Source organism: Choristoneura fumiferana, chromosome 11, assembly GCF_025370935.1.
Source record: "Choristoneura fumiferana chromosome 11, NRCan_CFum_1, whole genome shotgun sequence".
In the NCBI taxonomy this organism is placed as follows: domain Eukaryota; kingdom Metazoa; phylum Arthropoda; class Insecta; order Lepidoptera; family Tortricidae; genus Choristoneura; species Choristoneura fumiferana.
In genome coordinates this window covers 7,640,935-7,666,718 of record NC_133482.1, presented here as the reverse complement: position 1 = coordinate 7,666,718, position 25,784 = coordinate 7,640,935, and the positions used below count along the sequence as shown (strand labels likewise).

Below are 25,784 nucleotides of genomic sequence, written 5' to 3'. Positions count from 1 at the left end.
GCTCCGCTTAGTTGTTTTGTTAGCGTGTGAAGACGTCTTTTCAATGTATATGAACTTGATATGAACTGGTAACACGTTACGTTACACTCCGTGTCTATGGTACAAGCGAAAAATGACTTTTGTTGAGTGGGAGTGGGAGCAGAAAAGAAACTGACTGCCAACAAGCGATTAATTTAGTGTTTGTGACCATGTCATTTTCAGATTTATACGCCAAATATAACTGTACTTACTGCCAGGAAGAAATTAATGGACTTAGAGTAAGATGTACAGAATGTTCAGATTTTGATATTTGTCTGCAGGTAAGCATTGTAGTGCAGCGAATCCTCGTTATTACAACGAAGTAACAGTTGCCATTTTTTGTTTATAGTTTTGGCGCAAAATTTTGAAATCTCCAAAACAATCATTTTATTTCAGTGTTTTTCTCTGGGTGCTGAAATTGGATCTCACAAAAATGATCACGCTTATCAGTATATGGTAAGTCTTTTCATGATAATTTCTCAAATGGCTTAACTAACTGATATAAAGAGATAGTATTCTAAAACATTTCTCATTTCCTGCAGGACTCTGGTGCGTTTGGAATATTCCTAGGTAGAAGTAGTTGGTCGGCAAATGAAGAAGTTAGACTTTTAGATGCTATAGAACAATTTGGGTTTGGAAATTGGGAAGACATAGCGAAACACATAGAAACGAGGACCCCTGAAGGTACGTTCTGCTGTTTTATTTGCATTCCCATAGTTATATTCACTACTAGCGTAACCAGGTCTTTAAATTTTTAAGTGTATTTCAGAGGCCAAAGACGAATACATAACTCGATACCTAGAAGGCAGTATTGGAAGAGCTACCTGGGGCAATGTGGAGAGCACTAGCCGGCCAACATTGCTCTGTGCAGACAGGGACGAGGGGCCCCTTGGACCCAGCGCCGTGTCTAGGCTCCAACCTCTTTCCGTTACCCCAGAGGAGGCATCACAACTTGGGTATATGCCCAATAGAGATGACTTTGAAAGGGTAAATGAAAATGTTTATTTTGTCTTACCTTTATTTGCAAAGCTTTTTAGCTCAAAAAGGTGTCCTAGTGTCCTATAAGTTGCTTTTATTGTAAGTTAATACAGTCAGCAATATTAAACACAGTTGGTTATTATAACCAACATTATTTTGGGATACATATCAGATTGTGTTGGGACTTTTTTCTTGGTCCTTACGTCCAATGTGTTTATGGTCCAATGTGTTGTTATAACTGGTGTCTCTATAAACGGTGATGACTGTGTTGCGAAATACACTTAAAAACAACCAAAACAAATTAGTTTGTTATGCATTTTGTGTATGTTGGAGCATATTCTGCATAAAATAAATTTAGGGGCTGTTTCACCATCCATTGATTAGTGTTAACTGACGGTTAAATGTGATGCCGTCTCTGTCTATTCAAACAAAACAAATAGAGATAGCATCACATTTAACCGTCAGTTAACACTAATCAATGGATGGTGAAACAGCCCCTAAATCTTGTGTTTGAATATTTCACAATATGTGTAGTACCTAAAACTAGACATGTCTACAGGAGCATGATCATGAAGCTGAACAGTTGATATCAACTCTTTCAATCAGTCCTGAAGACGATGAGTTGGATGTTGGTAAGTTCACAATTCCCTACTACAGTAAAATGGGTAGTAAACTTGATTTCTTTCTGCAAAATAGTGTCAAGCTTTCCAAAATAGCCATCCAATTGCCTTGAAGACTACGAAGCTTATCGATTTGTCAGGGATATTTGTATGAAAAATATGAATGTTTGTTCTCATTAATATTATTTAGTATGTCTATATAATTATATTTATCCGTTGCTTAGTAATAACCAATAAGCTTACTTTTAGGTCAATTGATTTGAATTTATGCATTTATTTTATTTAACTCAAATGACAGGAGTTATTATATTGGTTTCTCTGCATTGACATGCAAAATATCATTGAGTATGTTATAAGAATTTTAAAGTCCTGAACAAAAGTGTCTAAAAAACGAAACTAAACTCTGAAAGGGACCCGGAAACAGAGGTAGCACCCTTAGACACTTTTGTTCAGGACTTTGAAATCTATAACATATCAAAATCTCAGGATATTTAACAGAAACCACATTTTCCATACTTTAGGTCCGGGGTCCTTTCAGTGATCATTTCGGTTTTTAAGTGTTATTTATTTACTTTCTCACTAGCTGTTTTCGATTTATCGAAGATTTCGTTTATCCCTTGGGAATTAGTTATTTTCCGGGATAATAACTATCCTGTGTTCTTCACAGGGTCTCAAACTATCTCCATACTAAAATTCGTCTAAATCGGTTCAGCTATCTAAGTGTGAAGAATTATTAGATATACAGATAGAAACAGAACAGTTACCTTAATATTTATAATGAACATAATTGGTATGAATTGATTGATTCAACTTTTACAATATTGAATATTCCAATATTAGGTACAGAATGTTCATATTCACTTCATCAAATCTAGGTTAGTATGTTTTGCATTGCAAACAAAAATCTGCATCTAATAATTCGAATATTTAACTCACATTCCATTTCATTATACTAGGTATAATTGTTATAGCCTAAAAAAAACAGTGGGACATTTTTAGAGATCGACAAGCAGGATGGGACTGGGTCTGAAGAATAGAGGCTGAGGTTGTTCCACCTAATTGAAACATGAAAGTAACATTAATTAATTTTCAGCTCTGAAACTGTCCCAAGTGGATCTGTACACGAGACGGCTGCGTGAGAGAACGAGACGGAAGAGGCTGGTGCGCGACTACCAGCTCGTTTCAGTATTCTTCAACAACCAAAGAAACAAACAGAAACTGCTCTCCAAACTAGCCAAAGAAAAGAAGTGAGCAATTTTGATGAAACGTTTTTGTATGTTGTAGGCAGTTTGCGCCGCGGCAAATAACTGCGTCCACTATCAGAAATTATATAGTCGAGCGCATTTTACATCTCATATATTGCCGTGGTTGGAGAACCTAAAGAGAGAACTATGAATCTTGAGGTCCCAGGTTCGATTCTCGGTTGGGGCAGATATTTGTCTGAAAAATAAGAATGTTTGTTCTCGAGTCTTGGGTATTTAATATGTATTTAAATAAGTATGCATCTATCTATTTAAGCATGTTTATCCATTGCCAAGTACCCATAACACAAGATTTGCTTACTTTCGGTCCAGGTCAATTAGTGTCAAGTGTGCCATCATATATTTTTTTATTATTATTATTTATATAAGAAGCAAAAAAACTACAATCTGGTTTGATCTATTTCAAATAATACCAGTTATAAAATAGATTTGTGTCTAATTAGAAGAAGTTAGTCAAGTCTACTCGAATGAAGTTAAAACCTATCACCCATATTTCCAGAGAGTTCACCGAGCGGCTCCGCTGGTCCGCTCAGTTCTACGGGCGCGCGGAGCAAGCCGGCGTGGTCGCAGGTCTGTGGCGCGAGCGGGAGCTGCGAGTGCGGCTCGCGGAGCTCCACCGGTACAGGCTGGCGGGGGTCACTCGCCTCGAGGAGTGCGCCCATTACGAGCAGCACGCGGCCCAGCGCAAACACCCGCACGCGCTCGACGTGAGAACTCGACCCTCGTATGCTTTAGCCCCTGCTAATCGACTATTTCACTTTTGGGTTCGTTTTAGAGATATTATGTTTGCTTTAAGATGGCTCGGGTTGATGGTCGCGCGATGTACGTACTAGGGTTTAAGAGTTCACTTGTGAAAGTACTACTCGAAGTCAAAATAAGCCTTATTGTTAGTTAACTTCTTACTGCTAGTGACAACTTTGTCAAAGATGATTAAATGTATTTCTAAAGCAGACAAAATATTGAGAATGTCATAGTTCTGTTACACGAAAAAACGAACGATTTCTTTTTCAGACTGCTCTACGAGTATTTAAATTAGAGCTTCAAGCGAAAAAGTGGGTGTAGATAACTTCTAGATGTATAGTCATGTCGTGCGATCATCTGAAATGAGCCTTATTTACGACTAAACCAGATCCGCAAGGTTTATACCAAATAATGGATATACACTACTACTTTTTTGTCTATAAATATTATTTTTAGTAAGACTTTATCGAGATTTTGTAAGTATCTGAGCGGAACTGGTTTTTTTATTCTTACTCTGCCAACGAATCCAATGAACAATCATACATTCATACATGTCATGTATTTGCATGCATAGTTCATGATTCATTACACATAAACCATAAGCTTTTCGCTTTGCGTTTTAGATTATGGTAGAGGTGTTTAGTTCTGAAATTATGCTAGAACTAGCATTGACACATTCATCATCATCATCATCCCAGCCTATATACGTCCCACTGCTGGGCACAGGCCTCCTCTCAGAACAAGAGGGCTTGGGCCATAGTTCCCACGCGGGCCCAGTGCGGATTGGGAACTTCACATACACCATTGAATTGCTTCGCAGGTTTTCTCACGATGTTTTCCTTCACCGCAAAGCTCGTGACACATTCATACCAAAGAATATTATAGTTATACATAATATGTTGATATAAGTTTCTGTTAAAAAAAAACTTAGTTCTACAAGATTTTTTCCTGACTGTAATTTTAGTTGACTGTACTTGTACTGTTATCCAACTCCAACTTACATATGTATACCAAATTTCAAGTCCATCTAACTGGAAGTGGGTCAGAATGAACTTGCAAGATTTGACCCAAAAACAACAACAGCAAATAGGACAAGTAGAAGCTTGTAAAAATATTAATTGCCTGATGAAAAGCATCAAAATACAATTATACCATGTTAATTACAAGTTCTTGCATGTCTATCAGCTATGTTCACTTTTTGTCTCTTCTATTAATCTGTGTGCCAATAAGGTACTCAATCCTAATTAAATGATGATGCAATTTTAGATGTTTTCGGTCGAAGAGCAGTAGTAGTTATTTCCAAATCTTCAAACAAAACTATTATATGAGGAGTCTAGAACACGTGCTTTGCTCTCGGCCAATGTACCGCCAAAAACCTTGCTCATGAGTTACTTTAAGCTCAGCATATGTGTAATGTGAATGTGCGAAAACAAAACGTTATGGTATAAGTTTGTAGGAACGTAGCAAACTTACATGGACGTAGACAGGTGGTGTACGAATTCCAAGCTTTTCGACGAAAAAATAATTAATTTCACGAACGTGTCAAGGACGATAATTTTTTTCTGAAACTAAACTATTCAGAATATATTTCAGGACTATCCTGTAAATCCTATAGGTAAGGCTAGTTACTTAATAACAATCCTGAAGTACTAAAGTTTCGAAAAAAAAAATCGTTCGACCATATGAAACAGTTGAGAAACGACTAATTTGGGTAAAATTTATTCGTTGAAAAATTTTAGAACCGTTTTGTCCCTCCAAAGCACGTATAAGACCAGCCAGTGTATAGCGTCTCGTAGTGACGAGTGTACTAACATATCCATTGTGTTGTGTAGTTTTGGGTTTGATCTCGTATAACGATTGTTTTCGCCAGGGCAGCAGTGGGTGCCTGGACACCAGCCAGACAAAAGACCAAACGCCGACCAACACGCTGCTGCTAAGAAAAAGGTACTTATCATTATTATTTAATTGTATAACATTAGCGTTTACCCGCAGCTTCCCTCATAATCATCATCATCATCATAATCCCCCTATATCCCACTGTTGAGCACAGAATGAGAGACCTACGTGTGCCCAGTGCAAATTAAAAACTTCACACACACCATTGAATGAGGGCTATCGTTTTTTGTCTCACTAGATGGCGCACTGTTGCGTGAGGTTTTTAAGTATGGCTTTCAAAGTCTGTTATTACGGGCGTGAAAACAAAGTTTAGATTAAAATCATATTTAACACACCTTAAAACCGTACCATAAAAATATCGAGCATGCCACAGTGTTGCATAGTCCCCGTTTTGTTCGGAAAAAAGGGAGGACAAAGGTTTCCGAAAGACAAAACTGTCTCAAAACACAGACATTCATTGCCTCGGAACGCATATTTGCCATAATTAATTTCAGATATTGCAAAATATTCACAAAATTATTCTAATTATAAATAAACCCGCGTAGCTCACCCAAAAACTATGAGATTTGACATTTCGGAGACCTCACGCTACGCTAGCGCCTCTAGTGGCGAATTCATGCGCGATAGCCCTCATTGCTTTGCAGATTTGTGCTGGTTTCTTCAAAATGTTTTCTTTGACCGTAAATTTTGAATGTAACTATGCCTTCGTTCTCGTGAATTAAAAATACGGGATTTTACGAAATACCCACTGGGATTCTGATTGAAGATTATCCGTTTTCAAGAATTTAATTTATTTAGACTTCACAGATAAGATTTTGGATTTTACATGTTTACATCCCCGTCCCGTTTTAATGCTCTCAAAATTCTACATACAAAGTTTCACTGCAGTCCGTCCAACCGTTTTATCGTAAGAGTTACCCGCGGCTTCGCCTCACTTGTAATTTTTCTTTCATAAAAACCTTTTCCTGATAATAACAAACACAAAAGATTTTTTTTCCAATTTGTTGCCGTCGTTCGGAAGTTATGTGCTTATGCGTTCATTTTTATTTATACAGATAGATAGAAAGTAAACGTTACCCGCGACTCCATTCGCGTAGAATTTCCGAGATAAATTCTTTGTCCTTCCCCGGGACTCTGAACTATGTGTATACCGAACTTCATCTAATTCGGTTCAGTGGTTTAGACGTGATAAAGTAACAAACAAGCGAATGGACTTACAAACTTTCGCATTTATAATATTAGTTGTATTAGTAAGATTAGGACTTGCCGCTGAGTAACATAATGTTTGTTGCATGCGTCCCGCAGAGACGGAGAAAGCGGCTCAAATTCCACCAGCCCAAAGTGCACACGGGACGGAAGTACCGGATGTGGATGCTGCAGAAGCAGCTTCTGCAACAACGCACCCTCGAGCAAGCAGCTGTTGACAACTAACGAGATACAGGTATGTGACTTTTTAGATTTAGGGCTTTTGCGCCCCGCGTCTTTTTAACGCGCCGTCGACGCGATATGCAATCGTAAACATGGTTTTAAAATATTTTTTGCAAACAGAAACGTAAAGAAAAAAACGAAATATATTATATTTGTATATTTGTTACTATGACGCTAATCAAGTGATGCCAAGAGTGCGTGTGTACCTACACTACAATAAAATTAGAAGTGTTTTTTTATCAAGAACAAAAAACTATAATTTGCGCAACTTATAAAGCACGATACTTCTATGAAGACAAAATGTCTAAGTGACGAAAATCTAAGACCCCCCCCATCCCTGTATTAAACGTAGTCACGTTCCCTAAGTTGTATTATGCACATTTATACTATACAATAGAGTACTCTTATTCCCCACTCGCTGTGACTATTTTCTTAGGCAGTTGTCAAGAAAATATGTTCTGTAACTGCAACTATTTACTCTATATGTAGTTAGGTGGTGTAATGGGACTTTAATTGAAGGCTCAACATACCTCTGTAACTTAAGCGCCACTGTATCCGTATCATGTGGCGGGCGTTACAATGACGGCTGTTCCTCAGCTGTGCTCCGCGCTGAGCCTGCCGCCGGCGCAGTACGTGACGATGAAAGGCGTGCTGCTGCGGCGGCCGCCGGCGCCCGACGCCGACCTCGACCTGGCCGTGAGACACTACCTGCATTCCGCTGGGTGGATCCGCAACTAGCATCGACTGTATGTAACGCTTGTGACATGTTCAACGACTATAACTTAACTTGGAGGCAGTGTGGGTGCGAAAGCAAATGTAACACAATCCTTCGCCTCGTAATCTCATCGCATCCCGGCTCTATGCGTAAAATAGAAAACCCACCACAGATTCATTATGTGACACTTTTGAGTTGTGATTTGCGCTCCATTTAGAAGAAAATTGATTGTTGCCGCACGATACGGAAAACTGAATGTTTTGCAGACGAAGTGGCGGGAAATAGCTAGTTCGTTTATAAATACTCGTTGTATTTTATATTCATTTCGTTCTGGTTATAAATTCGATAGTTTCTGGGGAGTCAGTATACGATTGCTGCATACGACAATAATGGGTAGGAATGCAAGCGATGGTGTCACTTTGTTACGGACACATTTCTCACGTAGATCCTTGAATAGCAATAATAGGGAATATGCATGTAACACAACTGTACTCTTAATACGTTTTCTTCTTACCATTCTTCACCTAAAGTGTTGCTCACACGCTCCATACAAATTAAGTGATCCTCTCAGAAGCTATTTAAAAATTCGAAATAATATTTTTTTATAAATAACTATAGAGTATCACACAAATTAGCATTCATAGTTTAACTTTGACCTCCAAAATAATCCCCAAAACAATAACGTAAAAAATTTGGGTTGGACCCCACTTTTGAAGTTCATGGCCGAAGATTACGTGATCTCACCGGTCATGCTCATGGCAACCAACGTGTTAAGTAACTTAATGTGATACAAAACTGGAAAATAAAATGAATGACGTAAAAATCATCAATATCTGTTGAAAAATACGGAAGATACGAGTGGATGAAGTTTGCATTCTAACTCTTTCTAGAAAAATGAAACTTAGTCCGGTCTTTTTATGGTGGTCATGTCATATGAGATGTCAAATCTCTCCGTTATAATTCACAATTTAAAACGTCCTCTCATTATTTTTTAAACTCTGTTTGTCAAACAATTAAGTACACAAAAAAATGCTTGCATGTTCCCTATTTTGTCTAAATATTTTTAATTTTTTCTACTGTTTATTGTAGTACTTTCAGTAATCGTTTTTGAATGTGAACACATAGATGTTTTATAGCTCTAAAAAGCTTTAGTCGTTTTACCGAAGTAAAAATGTTACTTTCAAGTTTAATGGCAATCTGTCGCACACTGTTACAAGCGGGTGTAAGTTTACTATAATTACATCACTACACAGGTCTAATACACATGTTTGACCTCGGCCTTATTCTGTCATAGCTCGGCTTTCTTCAGAGGTTTCACTACTTGAAAAGATTCCATTATCATGTAATAGTTTTTTATTTTATTTTAATAACTTACCAAATCTTAGATAATCCCTAGGTCATAATCACAGTTTTTGAATGTAAAATTGATGTGGCACTGTGTTTTGTGTCATTGTTACGAAGCGTCTGTGTAAACTTATCAAAGCAGTCAGTATCCATTTACAAGTCGGCTTTGAACTTCTTCTTCTTGAATATGGCTTATGTCATTCTTATTTTATTTTAAATTAATTTTACCACCGATATTGTCTGTAAAATTGAAGTATCTATACAATTTATATAAATAGACTACGAGTAATTTATTTCTGTTTAACATTTAAAAAAAATTAGAACTTTTGCCCTTTTTTCTCCAGTATATCACAAGAAAGTCCTGAAAATGTTCATAAGTTTGCGATTAATTTGTTTATTGTTGTGGTTAAAAAAACTAGACTTTCAATACTTAAAAGCGAAGGTGTCTTATTTAGCAACAGTATTCAAAAATATGTCCACCAATATAAAATATAAATTATGCTGCAAATATAGCATATTTAAATTGGCTTAATGTTAAAAAATAATTTTAGTACAACTTGTACGCTTGAAACGTAATGAATATTTCGAAAGAAACTACAAGTGGCCTCACAATTTACTTAAAACCTAGGATTACACAAATGGAGTTTTTGTAAATATAATTTGTACATAGTATTTAAAATCGAATCATGTATCGAGCTGTCTTACCATTACCGTATTGGAAACTACTCCACTGCGCTAGCGCTTACTGTGAAAAGGCTTTCGATCCATTGCCTTGTAATGTTGGATCTAAACATTATGATATAATAAGTAAATTAAATTAAATATTTTAAGATAGTGAATAGGGGAAGTATGTTTTCCTTGACCATGATTTAGTAGGGAATGCAAATACCATTAAAAAACGGTGTGCACGAATTTACTCGTGATATCCGGTTTCAGTAATTAATGATTTGAAACGATATTTATAGTTGGGTTAAAATGGCATGAATGTTATACTTGTGTGAGATGTTAGGTAATTTGGAATGTGTCAATTGTTTTGCCGTTAAATGATCCCTAGTTCTATGCACTGAGTTTATATTTCGTTATCCTCGTAAATAAATCATGTAATGACATGAAATGGTCCAAATTATGGAATGTTAATTAAAGGTAAGCATAAGCAAAGGTATCTTAGAACGAAATTGGGGTTTGTTTTTTTTTGTTCCCTTTTTGCTGTATAATGTAAAATATGAATTGGTAAAATAGTAGTCTGTACACCTAATGTACTATCGAACCTATTGAGTCGTGAGTCTCTATGAAACCTTTTCACATTACTGTCATAACGATATCGCTACGTCATAAAAGGAAAATATTTAGGACGTTTACTGCGAGAACGTTATATTATTATGACGGGTTACGATTTAAAATATTAGTATGTGTAGTCTATAGATTGTGTATAATTTTTTGGCCCTTAATACCATTTCGATAAGGTGAAAAATATACACGTCGTCGCGGTCGTCTATGTCTTCGACCGAATATTCCTTTTTTATTTCAAGTAGTTTTGTATAAGAGGCTGTGGTAGTATACTTTAGTATGACTCGCGCTCGAATACACGGTTGCGCGGAAAACAAAGTTAGTGTGTGAATGTATTAAAATCAAATTGAGAATATTTCCATAAAACGTGTTATTTTTGATTTCCGGTAATTCTAAGGAAACGTTCAACAGTTTAAATAAAGTTCCTTTCTATAAGACAAAGTGTCCTAACTCTTATTGTTTAATAAGTTTTGGTAAAAATGTCATTTTCAATATGTACAAGCTTTTTTTTTGCTGACTGTACATTCATTGTCACCCAAACTACATTTGTATACCAAATTTCAAGTCGATGCCATTAACCGTTGAAGAGTTCCGTTCTGCGACCGGAGTTCTGGACTGCGACCGGACTACCAGGACGTCACCAGATTATAGTATTGTCACGCAATTTACATAAGTATGCCAAACTTCAAGACAATCCGATTACTGGAAATTGGTCAAAATGAAATTGCAAGATTTGATTACAGGCAAACATTGGGACAGGTGTAAAAACACTAAGGGGCTGTTTCGTCATCCATTGATTAGCGTTCACTGGCGGTTAGGTGTGATGCCGTCTCTATTTGTTTTGTTCGAATAGACGGAGACGGCATCACATTTAACCGTCAGTTAACACTAAACAATGGATGGTGAAACAGCCCCTAAAAAATCTTAATTTATGAGGCTTTTTTTAAAGTCTAAATTAAAGTGTTTTTAACCCATACATATCTTTGTTAGGTATGTGTCTTAGGTTATCTCTCTGTGTCACGTCAGTATTACTTGTCATATATGTGAATTTTAAAATTGGACCTTTAACAATGACAATGACTGTTAACTTATAATATTATTACGTAAAAAAAGTAGTTTTTTTTAATTTTTCGAATTTAGCTAAAAATTTATTTACCAGTGCCCTATTTCACGAAGCTAAAATTTACAATTAACAAGTGGTAGTCTCTGTTTGACAGTATGCATTAAAAAGAGACTACCGCTTGTAAATTTTATTTTGTAGCTTCGTGAAATGGGCCACAGGTAGTTGTATCAATGAACAGAGCCATTGTCGAAGTTAATGGAAATCAAAAATAATACGGTGTATAGTGTGATGTGAGTAGAATGAACTTGATCCCTCATAACAATGGCACAAGCTGTATTTTTTTTAAAGGTCCAATCATGTGTACCTAGTGTCGTGTGTGGGTGACACTCTTTCCCGGCCCGGATAATACCGACCCTGTTTTTCGTGTACACGCCCATAGAAGCTCCTGTCAGTTTCTATGAGCGTGTACACAAAAAACAGGGCCGGTATTTCCATGTCGGTGTTATCCGGGCCGGGAAAGAGACCCTCGTGTGTAACTGTTTATTTCCATTTTAATTGGGCATGGTTGTATTTATTAACCACATTTAGGTATGACACGTCATCGTTAAATTCTTGGCTCTGAATCTTCGCAGTCATACATTTAATAATATTATGTACCTATGTGAGCCCAACCTTTTAGGTATTGACCTAAAAGCCTTAGCCACATTTTGGGCGCGTCTTAGCTTCAGCTTGTATGTATCGTCGGGAATGGGTATTTCTCATATTTGTGCACATAGTCACTTCCACCACTGATGTCACCGCGAATCTTCAGTACCCGCGTGTTGATTTACACAGAATGGTTTTAACTCCATGTTTTATTTAACGAATTTGGAGTAAAAAAAATTATTAAAATTTGCGTAATTTGTCAGATTCGCGGAATTATTACGGCTTCGCACTAACCCCGACGATACATCACACGAGTATTAGTAGTGATTACTTTTATTAACGTCTAGTATTCAACGTCATCAAATCACACCCAGCAGAACCTACAACAAGCTCAAGGTTTGGAAATGGCTTTATAACATAAATTTAGTAAATTCAGTACCGTAATGCGGGGTACTTTGACCCATTTCAGGTTGTTTTAGCCCACAGCCCATATGAAAACCACATAAAAAAACGTAAAATAAAAATATAAAAACGTGATCGTCAATTAAAATCAACCACATGGCAGAGAGCCATATTCACAAAGCAATAATAAAACCAAGACCGGGTTAATTCCAAGGGCCAAAGTTACCCTTCAGGGCCAAAGTACCCCGACCTTACGGTATAGTCACTTGTTGAGTATAAGCGATGCGTGTGCGTAGAAAAGTATTATAACAATTATTTTTTATTGCTTACGCTCATTTCTTTTATCTGTTATGGCTCAAAATGTGTACATTTCGTCAAAGTACAACTACATTGTTAATTATTATTACTTGTACAATCTTTTATTGTGAGTAGTTAGCTATGTGTAAGTTATTTGAAGTAATAAAAAGCAAATGAAAGTATCTATTTTTTTTATTTTGGCTTCGTAGCGCTAGTGGGTTTAGGCATGTCCGCTAGCGATACTGGCAGAGGTCGGGTGTGAAACCACTGGTGCCGCAGTGCCTGTAAGGAAAAGGGAACTGTCACAGAATATTTAATTTTAGGAGCTTACACTTGAACTAGTTTGCTAAGTCTTTCGGAACTCGAAATAAAAGATCCGTTGTCTTTCTCATTTGAATCTTCAGGAAAACGAAGAAAACCGACGAGTCTATCACAAGAGACCACCCTATCACAAAGAAAAACTAATAAATAATTGAATGTTCCGCAGTAAACTCTCTGAAACAAGTTATCATGACTTGCCTCTTTAGCTGATATTCTTTTGTCAGCGTCGTAGCAGAGGAACGACTTGACCAGTTCCACGGCATCTGGCTCCAAACCGGGCAAGAGTTCCGGCCACGGCGTGGGATCGGACGGCGGGAACGTGATCTTGTGGAAATCGGGGAGGTCTGCGTGCCCCGGCCAACTCTCCTCAGTTGGCGTGCCGAGGTGCTGCAGCACTATTGCTAGTTGCTCGATGTCGGATTCCCCCTAGAAAATATTGACAGTGGCGTCAGACTCCTACATTTTTCCTTCACGGCAAACTTGGAGTTCTCTTCTTCTACTTAATTTTTATCTGATCAATCCATGTTCATCCACGTTGACGTCTGAGCGACGGCGACGTAGTGGCGATTTTGCGTATGTATCTACTTTACTAATTAAAGTATCTAATAAATTTTATAGCTGCGAACTTACTGCAAAAATAGGTTTTTTAGTTATCATCTCTGCAATGATACAGCCGACGGCCCACAAGTCCACCTTTTCGCAGTAGTATCTTGCTCCGTAGAGTAACTCTGGGGCGCGATACCATCTAAAAGCAAAACTCTGTTTAATCTCTTGATTTTCTCCAGCAAAAAAAGCGAAAAATACTACTCTACCTCGTGGCTACTTGGTGTGAGTAAGGTCTTCCACCGTCTGGCCAGTAAAGTCGAGCGAGCCCCAAATCAGCTATTTTGAGTATTCCCTCGTGATTAATTAACAAATTTGCCGGTTTCAAATCCTGAAGAAAGAAAGATGTATTTTATTATTCGCTGGATTATCAGCAGAACGAATACTTGTGGTTATTCTTTGCAGGACTAGGAGATGGTCGTTTATGCTTACTCTATGCATGACATAATGCGCGTGCATGTACCGCGTCCCTTTGAGCAGCATCTGCGCATAAGTCTTGACCCGAGGTAGCGTCATCTCGCTTTGGTTGTGGTGGAGCATGTCCCAGAGGCCTGAGCACATATACTCCAGCACGAGGACTAAGCTCATGCCTCGGGGGAACATGTCGTGGAGCTTTATCACCTGTGATAATATATTTTGATGCAATGGAAAGTAAAAAACATAGAACACCACGAAAATGGAATGCGCGGTGTGAGCGGGGGTTTGTTGAACCTATAAGTACCTATAGTCAACTACAAAGAGATCGATAACGGCCAAAGTACAAAACATTAAATTTTCTATGGGTTTTCTAAATACAACGTATGTATAGAAGACCACGACGTTTTGGGAATTCAGTAAAATCCAGGAATTTAAATTCAGTTCCCGCCAGATCTAACTTTTCGCGCAAGCGACGCTGCGGGTAAGCTAGTAGGGATATAAAACCTCTTCATGACAAAAACAGATCGCACGAGCGAAATTGTCATACTTTTAGGAGGTAGGTAAAGTTACCTAACATAGTAGTAGGTACCTAACTTACTTACATATTTACACCGCAACAGCTGCAGCGCTTTGATCTCCCTCATCACATTGACCGGTATACCGTCATCCAGGTTCTTAATCAGGATCTTCTTCAGCGCTACCTCTCGTCCCGTGGGCAAGTGTCGAGCTTTGAACACCAGCCCGTGTGCCCCCTCCCCTATCCTACCCACCACTGAGTAGTTTGATACATCCTTGTCCATGTCTCGAGTTATTTATAACTCTTGGTTGAACTGTGTTGGCATAATTTTGAGGCTCCTATTTTGGATTCGGATCCTCACCGCACTATCAAGCTACTTTGCATGAAATTTGATGTTATGTTGTATTTGTTTTGATGTCAATGTCTATATTTGTTACCATGGTAACGGCCTTCCGAATGACGTATACCTAGTGCCATCCACGAAGACGCGTGATTTTGTCAAAATTAGACATAAGAATCACGGCACGCGTCATCGTGAATGACTCTACCTATAGACCACAGATTACTAATATGTAGCTAGCTACTATAGACTTGGGATGTAATGTAGGTATCTACCATTATCTACCATAGGTATCTACGGAACGCAAGGATACACGACTCGTCATAGTCGTACAGTGAATAGGTCATTCATTGTAATTACGGGACTAGTTGTAGACTTAAATTAAATAAATATCACGGGACAATTCACACCAATTGACCTAGTCCCAAAGTAAGCTTAGCAAAGCTTGTGTTATGGGTACTAAGCAACGGATAAATATAACTATATAGATAGATACATACTTAAATACATATTAAACACCCAAGACCCGAGAACACACATTCGTATTTTCATACAAATATCGGCCCCGACACGGGAATCGAACCCGGACCTCAAGCTTCGTAGTCAGGTTCTCTAACCACTAGGCCACCTGGTTGTCTAAAAAACAATACTTACATCAATTTTTTAAGCTTATTTGTGACTAGTTTTTGTCTCCGACTCCGTCAGTGTAGAATTTGTTTATCGCTATCCCGCGGAAACTATGCCGTTGTCCGGGATAAAAACTGTCCTATGTCCTTCCCAAGGGTCTTAAAGTATCCGCATACCAAATTTCATTTAAATCGGTTCAGCAGTTTAAACGTGAAGAGGTAATAGGCAGGGAAAAAGTTATATGTATATGATAATATCGCTTTTATAATATTAGTAAGGATTCGGTCAAATCTTTTAAGTTAGAATAAGAATAAGAAACATTTATTTCATAACTAATGTAATCAATAGGAAGTAACAAATATTCCAATAAATATCTAAATACGTTTTTTATGAAAAAGGAATCCATTCAGCATTCGTCAGGCCACGAGGAAGGATTATGTGGATCATAATTGGCATGCGATACAGCAGGGCTACTACGAAACTCTAAGTTCGTGTCGTGCGGTCCCTCTGACACTTATACTATTTAAACGAGAGCGAAAGAGACGGTACGATACGAACTTCGAGTTTCGTAGTAGCCCTGCAGAACTGCCAGAAGCGCTGTGCAACGCAGCCCTACTAAAAAAAAGTTGATTTTTTAACACTTTGGTAGGTACTGGCCGGACTGATTGCATCTGATTGCAAATTTGTTATGTGAATGTACTTTTGAATAACAGCAGCAGTAGAGCAGTCAACAAAAAGTGTCTCTAATAAAACGCTCGCATAAAAATAAATGTAGGTACCTCTTATAGCAAAAAATATTAGGTATTTAAGTATATCGAAGTAAAATGAAAACTGACTCGTAAGTGGTTATTACGAGTACGGTGTTGTAAGTTTCATTTATTGCAATAAATTACAAAAGCCACCAACTAATATAATACAAGTCAACGGCTGCTTAGTCACAAATATATTACTTACATACATTCATTGTCTTATGTTTGTACAGATGTATTCTTTTGTTGTCACTGAGGCGTGGCGGTCTATAGACTGTCTTTCTTTTTAGTCCGTGTGGTTACACAGAGTGGTCACATTTAGTGTTGTGCGGTGTTCTCGAACTTACCATGGGTTGGAAAGGGCTGTGTGCAGTTTTCTTTCTCCTATATTTCAGTCACGCAGTGGAAGGTGCCTCCATACTCGCGCTGTTCTCTTCCTTGTCATTTTCCGACCACCTAGTATTCCGAGGATATGTCTCACAACTCGTTAAGAAAGGGCACTCCGTCGTTGTAATGACTCCATACCCTGGGCAATTCACGTATCCAGACACGGAACGAATCGTGGAGCTGGATGTCGGTCAGGAATCCGCCATTTACTGGCAGGACTTCAGACACGTAATCACAAACACCGACGACTACTTTACCAAATTGAGGTCGTTCAATGAGCTATCCCTAAAAATAGCAATCGCTCAACTGAAATCGAAACAGATGCAAGCCCTGCTCATCAACCCGAACATCAAATTCGATTTAGTAATAACAGAGGCAGATGTTCCTCTTTTATACGCCGTTGCTGAAAAATACAACACTTCGCATATCGCCATTACAACTTCCAGTGGAAAATTGCATCAGTATGAAGCCAAAGGCAACCCAAACCATCCGCTCCTCTACCTCGACGTGAACACACTCCACAACGGAAATTTAACTATCTGGCAGAAATTCGTGGAACTTTACAGGCACTTGCAAACTAAGCATGAGTATTACAACTATTATCTTCCCTTGTCTCATGTTGCTGCTGAGAAAATACTTGGTCTCAAACGTGACCTTCAGGAGGTGGAGTACGACATCGATCTGCTGCTAGTTTCAGCCAACCCGATTGTAGCCGGGAACAGGCCGACCGTTCCTGCTATTATCTACAGTGACCGGATGCATATTAAGCCAGGGCTTTCCTTGACTCCGGTATGTACTCTAAGTCGAACAGTTGACCAATTAGTATTCACAGAAGTTGACATTGTTAAAGTTATTGTGTTGCTTCTTTTTAGTCTCTCAAATCTGTACTAGACGCAGCCACGAAGGGCGTAGTTTACTTCAGCCTGGGTGCGATCCAAGAATCTGAGCATCTTTCAAAGTCCGTGCTGAAGACTCTGGCTGATGCGTTTAGAGAGCTTCCCTACACCGTGCTGTGGAAGATCGGAAATACCACCATGTTTGAGAAACCTGACAACGTGATTGCACAAACTTGGTTTCCGCAGCAGGAAGTTTTAGGTAAGTATCAGATACTTCATGTATAGTTTGTATAAAAGCGTGAGTAAAAGCAGATATTTAGCTTTCCATGTCTATTTAGTTTGTCACGTCATAGACAGAGTTAGCGTGAGCGATATTATTGAATGAAGTTTTAGCATTAGGTATCTACCTCCTATACACAGGACCATGTTTTTTTTTATTATTTACCTAGTAATTAGAGGCAACTACTTAGATATTCGTGACATTCAAAATTAAAACGTACCTCTAATAATTGCAGGTGGTAGGACCTTGTGCCAGGTCCGCCCGGATTGCTACCACCACCTTGCTCGCTAATCCTGCCGTGAAGCAGCAGTGCTTGCACTGTTGTGTTTCGGCGTGGAGATTAAGACAGCCGGTGAAATTACTGGCACTTGAGGTATCACATCTAAGGCCTCTAGGTTGGCAACGCATCTCAAATACCCCTGGTGTTGCAGATGTTTATGGGCGGTGGTGATCTCTTACCATCAGGAGACCCACTTGCTCGTTTGCCATCCAGTCGAATAAAAAAAACCTGTGTACATTTTCAGCGCATCCAAACGTAAAAGTCTTTATAACGCACGGCGGCCCTCGCTCCTTGGAAGAAGCCATTTACTACAAAGTGCCCGTAGTGGGCCTCCCAACCTTAAAGACTAGAAAAATCTTCATCAGACAAATCACCAAGTTCGGAGGTGGCGAGATCTTAGATCCTTACTATTTGGACAAAGATACACTCAAAGACACAATATCTGCTGTTGCAAGTAACGAAAAGTAAGTAACAAACCTATAGGTAAATACATTCTATTTAGACTCCTTAATCCGGTATGGCAGGGTATGGCTGAAAGCGTAGATAATAAGTAAGTAAGATAAACAAAAACAAGCGAATAATTTAAATACGTAACGCTTATCTACTAACTTATTCCATTATTTAAAAGTACTTAACGACCATTGAAAGAAGTTTCATCCTTAACTCATAACATTATTAACTTATTATCATATCTAATGTTTTTTTTATAGATACAAAAAGGCAATAGCAGATCTGAAGGACGTTTCTGAAGACACGCTGATTTCTGGTCCCGAAAACGCAGTATGGTGGACGGAGTACGTGATACGCAACAATGGAGCCAAGCACCTGCGGTCCCCGGCTGTTGGGGTCTCTTTCTTTAAATACCACATGCTGGATATCTGGAGTGTAATTATCGGTATCACTATACTGGTACTCTACCTCTCTCAAGTGATACTGAGATATGTTGTTAGACGTTTGCGTCTACGATTTTCGAGACGTGCATTAGATTTGGATGGGAAATTTAAGGCACTGTAAATTCATTTTTTTTTCAATTAGAAGATGTTGACAAGTTATTTTAGTTGGTAAACGTTTAAATGTTTTTCATATTTATGCTTGTTTGTTTTTTTACTGTAATTTATTTATTAAATTTATATTAAACTATTGTATTGCATCGAAAACTTTTGATTTGTTGATGTAGGTAAATGAGAAAGTGGGTTACGGATATCAAGGCTGATGAATATCAATAGATAAGGTAAGAAAGAAAGAAAAAGTACGAAAAAGAACGTATGAGTGCTCGTCACGGCCCCAATAAATGCCATTTTTAATTTTCAGTGATTTCATGTTAGCAACAGGTGACAGCAGGGTGTCGTGTCACGTACTTATTGGGCATTAATTAGCGTATCGAGCCCTCGGACGACGTTGACTTTAGTCATCTATTGTAAAGTAGACTCTGGCCAGCGAAAGCTGTCCACGCATTTTTTACGAAACATTAATCTGGTACTCATCTGGTATAATCTTGGTATAATTTTTGAGACTGTCAAAATTGTCATATTGTCATTCTAGCCCGGCTTAGATAATTTTGAAAATTCTGCTAGGTGCAGCAAAAAATTTGGGCACTCATTTTTTAGTTTATCATTTACCATGCGATTAGTTCTCAAAAGTGCTAAGATTAGAAGATATTCAACTATCAACAAATCAAAATGGCATAAATTGATCGACTGGCACTGACAAAGGTCATAAAATTTACAGGATAAGGGACTCCTAAAGTATATTATGACTTTCATCACATTTCGACATGCAATGCAGAGTGATCCCGAGTATAAATGATTTAATGTCTGAAAACTTTTTTCAATGACTATAGTGTAAGCAACGTGGCTATCTTGTTTAACAGAAATAGTATATAAGAGATATTTGTTTGTTTAGTTTAACCTAATGTTATGAGGAGATTATGTTAGAATTAAAATGTTAGAAGATATTCAATGCCAATCTGGTCAAATCAAAATGGTCCATAAATTGATCCGCCTGGACTGTACGTAAATGGGCACTGACAAAGGTCATAAAATTTACCAAGGGACTCCTAAAGTGTATCATCAACTTTCACACAATCGACATGAAATTTAATGCAGCTTTAAGTCCCGAGTATAATTTAATGTCTGGAAAATTTAAATAATATCTAAGTATCAACATCTTAGTGTACAGCAAAAGTGCTATCCAAAGAGAATATAACCCTTAGATGAATGATTGGTCTCGCGCGCTCGCTCGACTAGATACCGCGCTACCTAAAAACAAAAGGTTCGTGAATGCGGCAACTTAATATTGTAGTGTGCGTAAGAACGGTGTAAGACAATTTGCAAGGATGCTAGTGTGCGTGACGAATTGTGTTGCCAGCTGCTCCACTGTTACCCGAATTATTGGGAAAATAAATTATTCTGTGGTCTATTAAGTTACTGGTTACAAAATGTATCTTGGGAAATACTTAGAAATTAAGAAGTAATTAAGAGTGAATGTATTAATATGTTTGTGAATAAGTTAGACGTAGGTTTCTTCTTTAAAAAAATGGTAGGTATGATGTAGGTATATCAATGATTAGGCTTCAGGCCTCACTTTTAATTAAAAAATATATATATTTAAGGACATTCAATATTTACAAATTATTACTAAAAATTCATGGACTGAGTCACCAACTAAGAAGTTTTGCGTAGTTAAGATAACACGTTGCACCTATAGTTAAACCTAATATAATGTACAGGTAAATTAAGACTAAAATAAAAAAAATGTTTACAAAATATGCATACATACATATTTACATACATACGCTTGAAAAACATAACCCTCCTTCGGGCAGTCGGGTAAAAAGTTAACATTTCTGGAAAATGGGTAGAAATTCGAAAAAAAATTTTTTTTTCGTTTCCCGTAATACCTAAGTAAATCAGCTGATTGGGCTTTTTGAATGGGAAGACGACAAACATTTTTAATTTTGAGACACATTCACCCCTTAATTAAATAGTGTCGGGTAACAATTTATACACCTTCAGTGTATATAATATCACAAAGTTAAACATTAAATAATATAGAACTAGGTTATGTATATATAATAATTACGTTAGATACTTTAATAAAATAAGTTATTAAAATTTATCATAATTTAATGATGATAACAATAAAATTCAATTTATTAAAATCTCAACCACGGGGAATTTGATTCTTGTGTACGCGGCAACACAGAATGGCGTTTAGGGTTCATGTTATTTTATTTTGTAATTTCGAAATTATACGATATTTACTGATGGTATGTGATCCCAGTGTCCTTCTTATTTCTTGTATTATTATTTTTAAAACGTTTCACTGCGAAAACTGGCATTTTACTTCGGTTTATGACCAAAATTTAACAAAAAAATCGGTACGCACAGTTTGCAACGCGACTGACTCGCCTGGACTCGCCTCGGCGTACGGTTGCCGCATTTGACCATTCGGCGGTATCTAGTCGAGCGAGCGCGCGAGACCAATCATTCATCTAAGATATCTAACCACTACGTTTGGTTTGGTTGGTGCTGTGCCAGTGTTGCCAGATGCCGGAATACAAAAAGCGGGAGCTGCGCTTTCAAAACGCAGATTTTTAAATGAAAATGCGGATTTGCGGAATACGTTTATAGGTTTTTTTGGCACGTTGAAAAGCCGAAGAAAAATCATAGTACAACTAGTGCTTCCGCTGCGCCGTAAGCGTTCGGCTGTATCGTTCGTTCGATGTTTTGAATTTACCACCTTTTTCCACGAGCAAGTGGTAACATAAAAGTTGTTCGTGTATGATCCGCGTTATAACGCGATGCGGATCCGCGTTAGCTTAACCCCGCTTTTCCGCTTTTTAACCCGCGATTTTACCCTCTGGCAACACTGTTCTGTGCTGTCAGCCACATTTTTTTTATTTGCCGCGATTTTTCGTGGACAGCTTTGGCTGGCCAGAGTCCATGTACATTTTTACAAGATATGGGGTTAGGACAATTTTATTATCACCATTCATTAATCTTTCTCATTTTATACCAATTGAAAATTACTTAAGTAACCAATTTTTTAATAATTTGCCTCCTAGTAAGTTTTAATAAAATGCCTGGCTGCAAACATCACAAATGGCATATAATGTTAAAAAATAATATAAAATTTATTTTTAAAAGCGTTAATGGCTTTCGGATTCAGATTTTTGATAAATTCTAGCCAGATAGATACTAAGCTTTTTTTTTAACACTGTTTGAGCTATTGTAAAACACGTTGAAGTGTTTGTACCAGAATTCACAACAGCGTCACACATCTTATTTTGACTTGACTATTGACTGACACTGACAGAGAGTAAGTAAGTTTTGACTTTTAATTTTACAAGCTCGCATCGCATCGCATCGCAAAGGTGGAAGTTGATACGTTTGTATTTATTAATTAATTGAAATTACTCAACTAATTGGTGTTATTATGTGCAAACAAGACATTTAAAATAAGTTTTTATGTAAATATATATTTGGATTTAATGCTACATCGCAAATTACCTAGAAAGCCCCCGCTGCGGCTGTTAAGTTTTCATATTGTAAGATGTCGTCAGTAAGATCGTGTCCAGGACTATATTGCGGTCGCACAGAGCGGGAAGATGGTTCCTGGAGTGACTGCGGGGCATGCCCGCGGGGCTTCCGCACCAATGCATCGAGTTACTGCGAGCCTTGTGCCGACGAGCCGACGCTCTACGACTGGCAATATTTGGGATTTATGGTCTTGCTACCGTTGGTTCTTCACTGGTTCTTCATTGACATGGTCGCTATTGGCAAAGGGTTCGTATTACTATGAGGTTACTGGTGATGTGGTGCTGGTTAGTCAGTTTTTAGAATATAAAATGTACAAGAGTATTGGTTACAATATTTGCATATTGGGACAAATGGTTCCAAAATCAAAGTGAAACGCGCTTGGCTAAACAATAGAGAAACCATCAACTTTGATCTACTCATGATTTTAGTTTTTGCAGAATACAACAAGGCTGAAATGTTGAGTCATTATAACTAAATATTTGTTGATGTTTATCGATTCTGTATAATTTCAGTAAACAAGGCATAGTTGCCCAACACATCAGTGCTTTCTTCGAAGTGGTCTCAGGCACTCTAGCTGCTCTACTGGTCTTGCCGCCGACAGGCAGCTTAGCGCTACATGTCTGCTCACCTGCAGCTCTCTCAGACTGGTACACACTTCTGCATAATCCGCAACCAGATTACAAGGAGACATTGCATTGTACACAGGAAGCTGTGTATCCTTTGTAAGTTGTTTTTGTATTTATAAAGGTTGATATATTTTAATTAAATTGATGCCTAGTTCAGTCATGGGCCTTGCGCCTCAAATGGTTCTTGTTTTTATGCAGATTTAAAAATCCGTCTCTAATGTGTGGTGTGCCATCATAGGGCCTTGCAAAATTTATCTTGCCCATGTCAAATTTAGGTCCTGCGCCGCCACTGCAGGCATAGAGAGTAAGACTGCTGTATGTACAATAGTGATGTAACGAATATTCCCATTCGCATTCACGGATACTAGCATATTTTTGCATATTCGCATTCACAAAATTTCTGCAAATGTTTTGCGAAATCAGAAAAAAATACAATTATTAGATGATAGTAGGTTAGTAAAATCAAAATCCATTAATTTCTTATGTTTTATAATATAAGATAAAGTAACTTAAACCTCAAAATTCACTTGTTTTGTTTGGCGCGAGCGGAATGACACTATAATCGGATGCGTTCATATGTGGTTTGTATAATCTCGGTAATTCTCGGAACAAAATACAAACGGATCGCACTTTGTTTGAACGAGAATGCCATAGATAATTGGCACCAGAACGAAAAACTGAATATTCGCATAAGCATTAAAAATGACATTTGTTACATCACTAATGTACAATACAATACAAATAATCTTTATTGCACACCACAAATCAGTACAAAAATGTATAATATAAACACAAAATCAGGGTAATCAAAACTTTGACTTCTCTGTTTTTGTGTTTTTTTTTTTCAGATACACAATAATCCTTCTAATATATGCCTTCAGTTTGCTCATGACAATTTCAATAAGACCTTGGCTCATGACATACCATGCTCCCAATCCAGGGAAGAAAGCTATATATTGCGCTCTCTATTTCTATCCTATATTAGTACTCATTCATACTGTTGCTGCAGGACTAATTTGTAAGTATAAACTGGATATTTTATTGCTATATTTAAAAGAAACATGTTATGTAATTTATGCCATTGAGTTTACAATTTTTTTGTAAAAGAATAAAAAAAAAACAGTACATAACTTATAAAATTATAGACTTTTGATTTTGGCTTACTGTTACTTATTTTTTAAGAAGATTTTTAGTAAAAACTATACTAATAAGAACAAAGTGTACTTGCTTATTGAATGTCACAACATCAAACACCCAAATGGTCTGTTTCAGTCAAAAAGAAATATACTTATTTATTTGAACTCCTTATTTTTGCTATAATTATACAATAAGTAAACTTATTTTATCTTTTGCAGATTGCTCATTCCCCTACATAATAATAATAATATCAATGATGACATCAGCCTCTCACTTCTCAATCGAGGTGGACCAAACCGCACCAGCTCTACTCATGTCCTCAATAACAAACCCAAGAAACCTTGTTATACTCATCGGGCACTGGCTGGTGCATGCCTATGGCATCATCTCCCTCACTGGCTTGAAGGATCTATGGTATCTTGGGCTAGTGCCGGCCCCTGCATTGTTTTATATGCTGACAGCTCAGTTTACGGATCCCATGAAGATTCATAATGATTGACAGACATGGAAATCTGTTTGGAAATAATTGTTGAATAAAGAAGCGCTCTGGATTGGGAAAGAGTATGGAAATCAAAGAAACCAGTTGCTTATATTAAGTAATCAACTGATCAATGTTTGTAGTAAGCCAGTAGGTCAATTATTAACCATGTCACACCAAAAACTTAAATTATCGGTGAATGCTTGTTTAATGCACATGTTGAAATTCCTAATAATGCTATAAAGGTTTATTTTCGTTGTTATAGAACTGAAACCTATTTTTTAGAAATATTGGTAGTTGAAACATAATTAAATTAGTAATGCATCTGATGGTTTTCTTGAGGCATAAATACATGTGAAATGTTATTTCAAATATGCAATATGAGGTTGAATTCAATAATTTGGTAGTGATAAGTATCGTTATGTATTTTGAATAGTATTAGCCTATAAAGTGTATTGAAAATATAAACCTGTACAAATGACGAGGTATTTTGGATTCCTTATTAATTATTTTTTTCAAATGATATAGTAGTTATGAAAGTTTTTTTTAAATTTATAATATGGAACCGCCGCTGAGGCGTACAGTCGAAAAACACTTAACTTCCACAATATATTTTATAGATTGTGTCTGGTACAGATACATTAAAGGAATACATTCGCATTTGTACCTAAATTTGTCAATGTAATTATTTACCGACTACAAACATAATCGATTTCGAAATCGATTCACAGACAGCGAAGACTACTGTCTTTTTCGATGTCGGTCATAATGAAAGATAAGAAGTACCTACCTATTATTGGCTCTGTGCACAACATCAGCGCAGCGCCACCTATCGTCCGCAACTTTTCTGGCTCTGAGGCTCGACGTTTTGAAATTTCATCGCGACATTGTGGCAAAAATCAAACCTATCACGTATTAATTTAGTTCATTAGTTTTTTTTTTTTTAATA

The 25,784-nt window shown here is 37.4% G+C and overlaps 4 protein-coding genes across 9 annotated transcripts; 3 read left to right on the top strand and 1 right to left on the bottom strand.

Moving 5' to 3' along the window:
- The first annotated feature begins 107 nt into the window (after positions 1-107).
- On the top strand, positions 108-12,878 carry Ada2b (Transcriptional adapter 2B). 5 transcript variants are annotated; one of them, XR_012451848.1, is made up of 11 exons: positions 108-299; positions 415-474; positions 561-702; positions 788-1,005; positions 1,556-1,628; positions 2,710-2,863; positions 3,378-3,642; positions 5,490-5,563; positions 6,821-6,956; positions 7,541-11,724; positions 11,875-12,878. XR_012451848.1 is itself a non-coding variant. In XM_074094345.1 (10 exons), exons 1-10 carry the CDS (start codon positions 189-191, stop codon positions 7,679-7,681), a joined length of 1,317 nt encoding a protein of 438 aa, XP_073950446.1. In that variant the 5' UTR covers positions 108-188; the 3' UTR covers positions 7,682-12,878. The 5 variants fall into 5 exon arrangements, 4 of the variants coding, with proteins under 4 accessions (XP_073950446.1, XP_073950445.1, XP_073950447.1 ...); XM_074094345.1 differs by having other exon boundaries at positions 3,378-3,585; positions 7,541-12,878; XM_074094344.1 differs by having other exon boundaries at positions 7,541-12,878.
- LOC141432652 (cyclin-dependent kinase 20) lies at positions 11,294-16,432 on the bottom strand. The gene is made up of 6 exons (XM_074094348.1): positions 14,640-16,432; positions 14,053-14,241; positions 13,830-13,951; positions 13,648-13,762; positions 13,216-13,443; positions 11,294-12,978 (listed from the first exon to the last, which is right to left on the bottom strand). The coding sequence occupies exons 1-6, from the start codon at positions 14,835-14,837 to the stop codon at positions 12,889-12,891; spliced, it is 942 nt and encodes a 313-aa protein (XP_073950449.1). The 5' UTR covers positions 14,838-16,432; the 3' UTR covers positions 11,294-12,888.
- Positions 16,433-16,536: 104 nt separating this feature from the next.
- LOC141432650 (UDP-glycosyltransferase UGT5-like) lies at positions 16,537-19,203 on the top strand. Its single transcript, XM_074094342.1, has 4 exons — positions 16,537-17,446; positions 17,530-17,752; positions 18,298-18,517; positions 18,764-19,203. The coding sequence occupies exons 1-4, from the start codon at positions 16,619-16,621 to the stop codon at positions 19,065-19,067; spliced, it is 1,575 nt and encodes a 524-aa protein (XP_073950443.1). The 5' UTR covers positions 16,537-16,618; the 3' UTR covers positions 19,068-19,203.
- A 3,137-nt stretch (positions 19,204-22,340) lies between these two features.
- Positions 22,341-25,316, top strand: LOC141432350 (JNK1/MAPK8-associated membrane protein). 2 transcript variants are annotated; one of them, XM_074093889.1, is made up of 5 exons: positions 22,398-22,442; positions 22,608-22,840; positions 23,107-23,316; positions 24,069-24,238; positions 24,576-25,316. In XM_074093889.1, exons 2-5 carry the CDS (start codon positions 22,608-22,610, stop codon positions 24,854-24,856), a joined length of 894 nt encoding a protein of 297 aa, XP_073949990.1. In that variant the 5' UTR covers positions 22,398-22,442; the 3' UTR covers positions 24,857-25,316. The 2 variants fall into 2 exon arrangements, with proteins under 2 accessions (XP_073949988.1, XP_073949990.1); XM_074093887.1 differs by having other exon boundaries at positions 22,341-22,840.
- Positions 25,317-25,784: the final 468 nt, after the last annotated feature.

Coding starts and splice junctions, on each gene's coding strand:
- Ada2b (XM_074094344.1), top strand. CDS start 189: ATGTCATTTTCAGATTTATACGCCAAATATAACTGTACTTACTGCCAG. Junction 1,006..1,555: donor ATAGAGATGACTTTGAAAGG/GTAAATGAAAAT, acceptor ACATGTCTACAG/GAGCATGATCATGAAGCTGA. Junction 2,864..3,377: donor AAACTAGCCAAAGAAAAGAA/GTGAGCAATTTT, acceptor CCATATTTCCAG/AGAGTTCACCGAGCGGCTCC.
- LOC141432650 (XM_074094342.1), top strand. CDS start 16,619: ATGGGTTGGAAAGGGCTGTGTGCAGTTTTCTTTCTCCTATATTTCAGT. Junction 17,753..18,297: donor TCCGCAGCAGGAAGTTTTAG/GTAAGTATCAGA, acceptor GTACATTTTCAG/CGCATCCAAACGTAAAAGTC. Junction 18,518..18,763: donor GCTGTTGCAAGTAACGAAAA/GTAAGTAACAAA, acceptor TTTTTTTTATAG/ATACAAAAAGGCAATAGCAG.
- LOC141432652 (XM_074094348.1), bottom strand. CDS start 14,837: ATGGACAAGGATGTATCAAACTACTCAGTGGTGGGTAGGATAGGGGAG. Junction 13,952..14,052: donor CGCATTATGTCATGCATAGA/GTAAGCATAAAC, acceptor TTCTTTCTTCAG/GATTTGAAACCGGCAAATTT. Junction 12,979..13,215: donor AAAGAATATCAGCTAAAGAG/GCAAGTCATGAT, acceptor TTTTCCTTACAG/GCACTGCGGCACCAGTGGTT.
- LOC141432350 (XM_074093887.1), top strand. CDS start 22,608: ATGTCGTCAGTAAGATCGTGTCCAGGACTATATTGCGGTCGCACAGAG. Junction 23,317..24,068: donor CAGGAAGCTGTGTATCCTTT/GTAAGTTGTTTT, acceptor TTTTTTTTTCAG/ATACACAATAATCCTTCTAA. Junction 24,239..24,575: donor TGTTGCTGCAGGACTAATTT/GTAAGTATAAAC, acceptor TATCTTTTGCAG/ATTGCTCATTCCCCTACATA.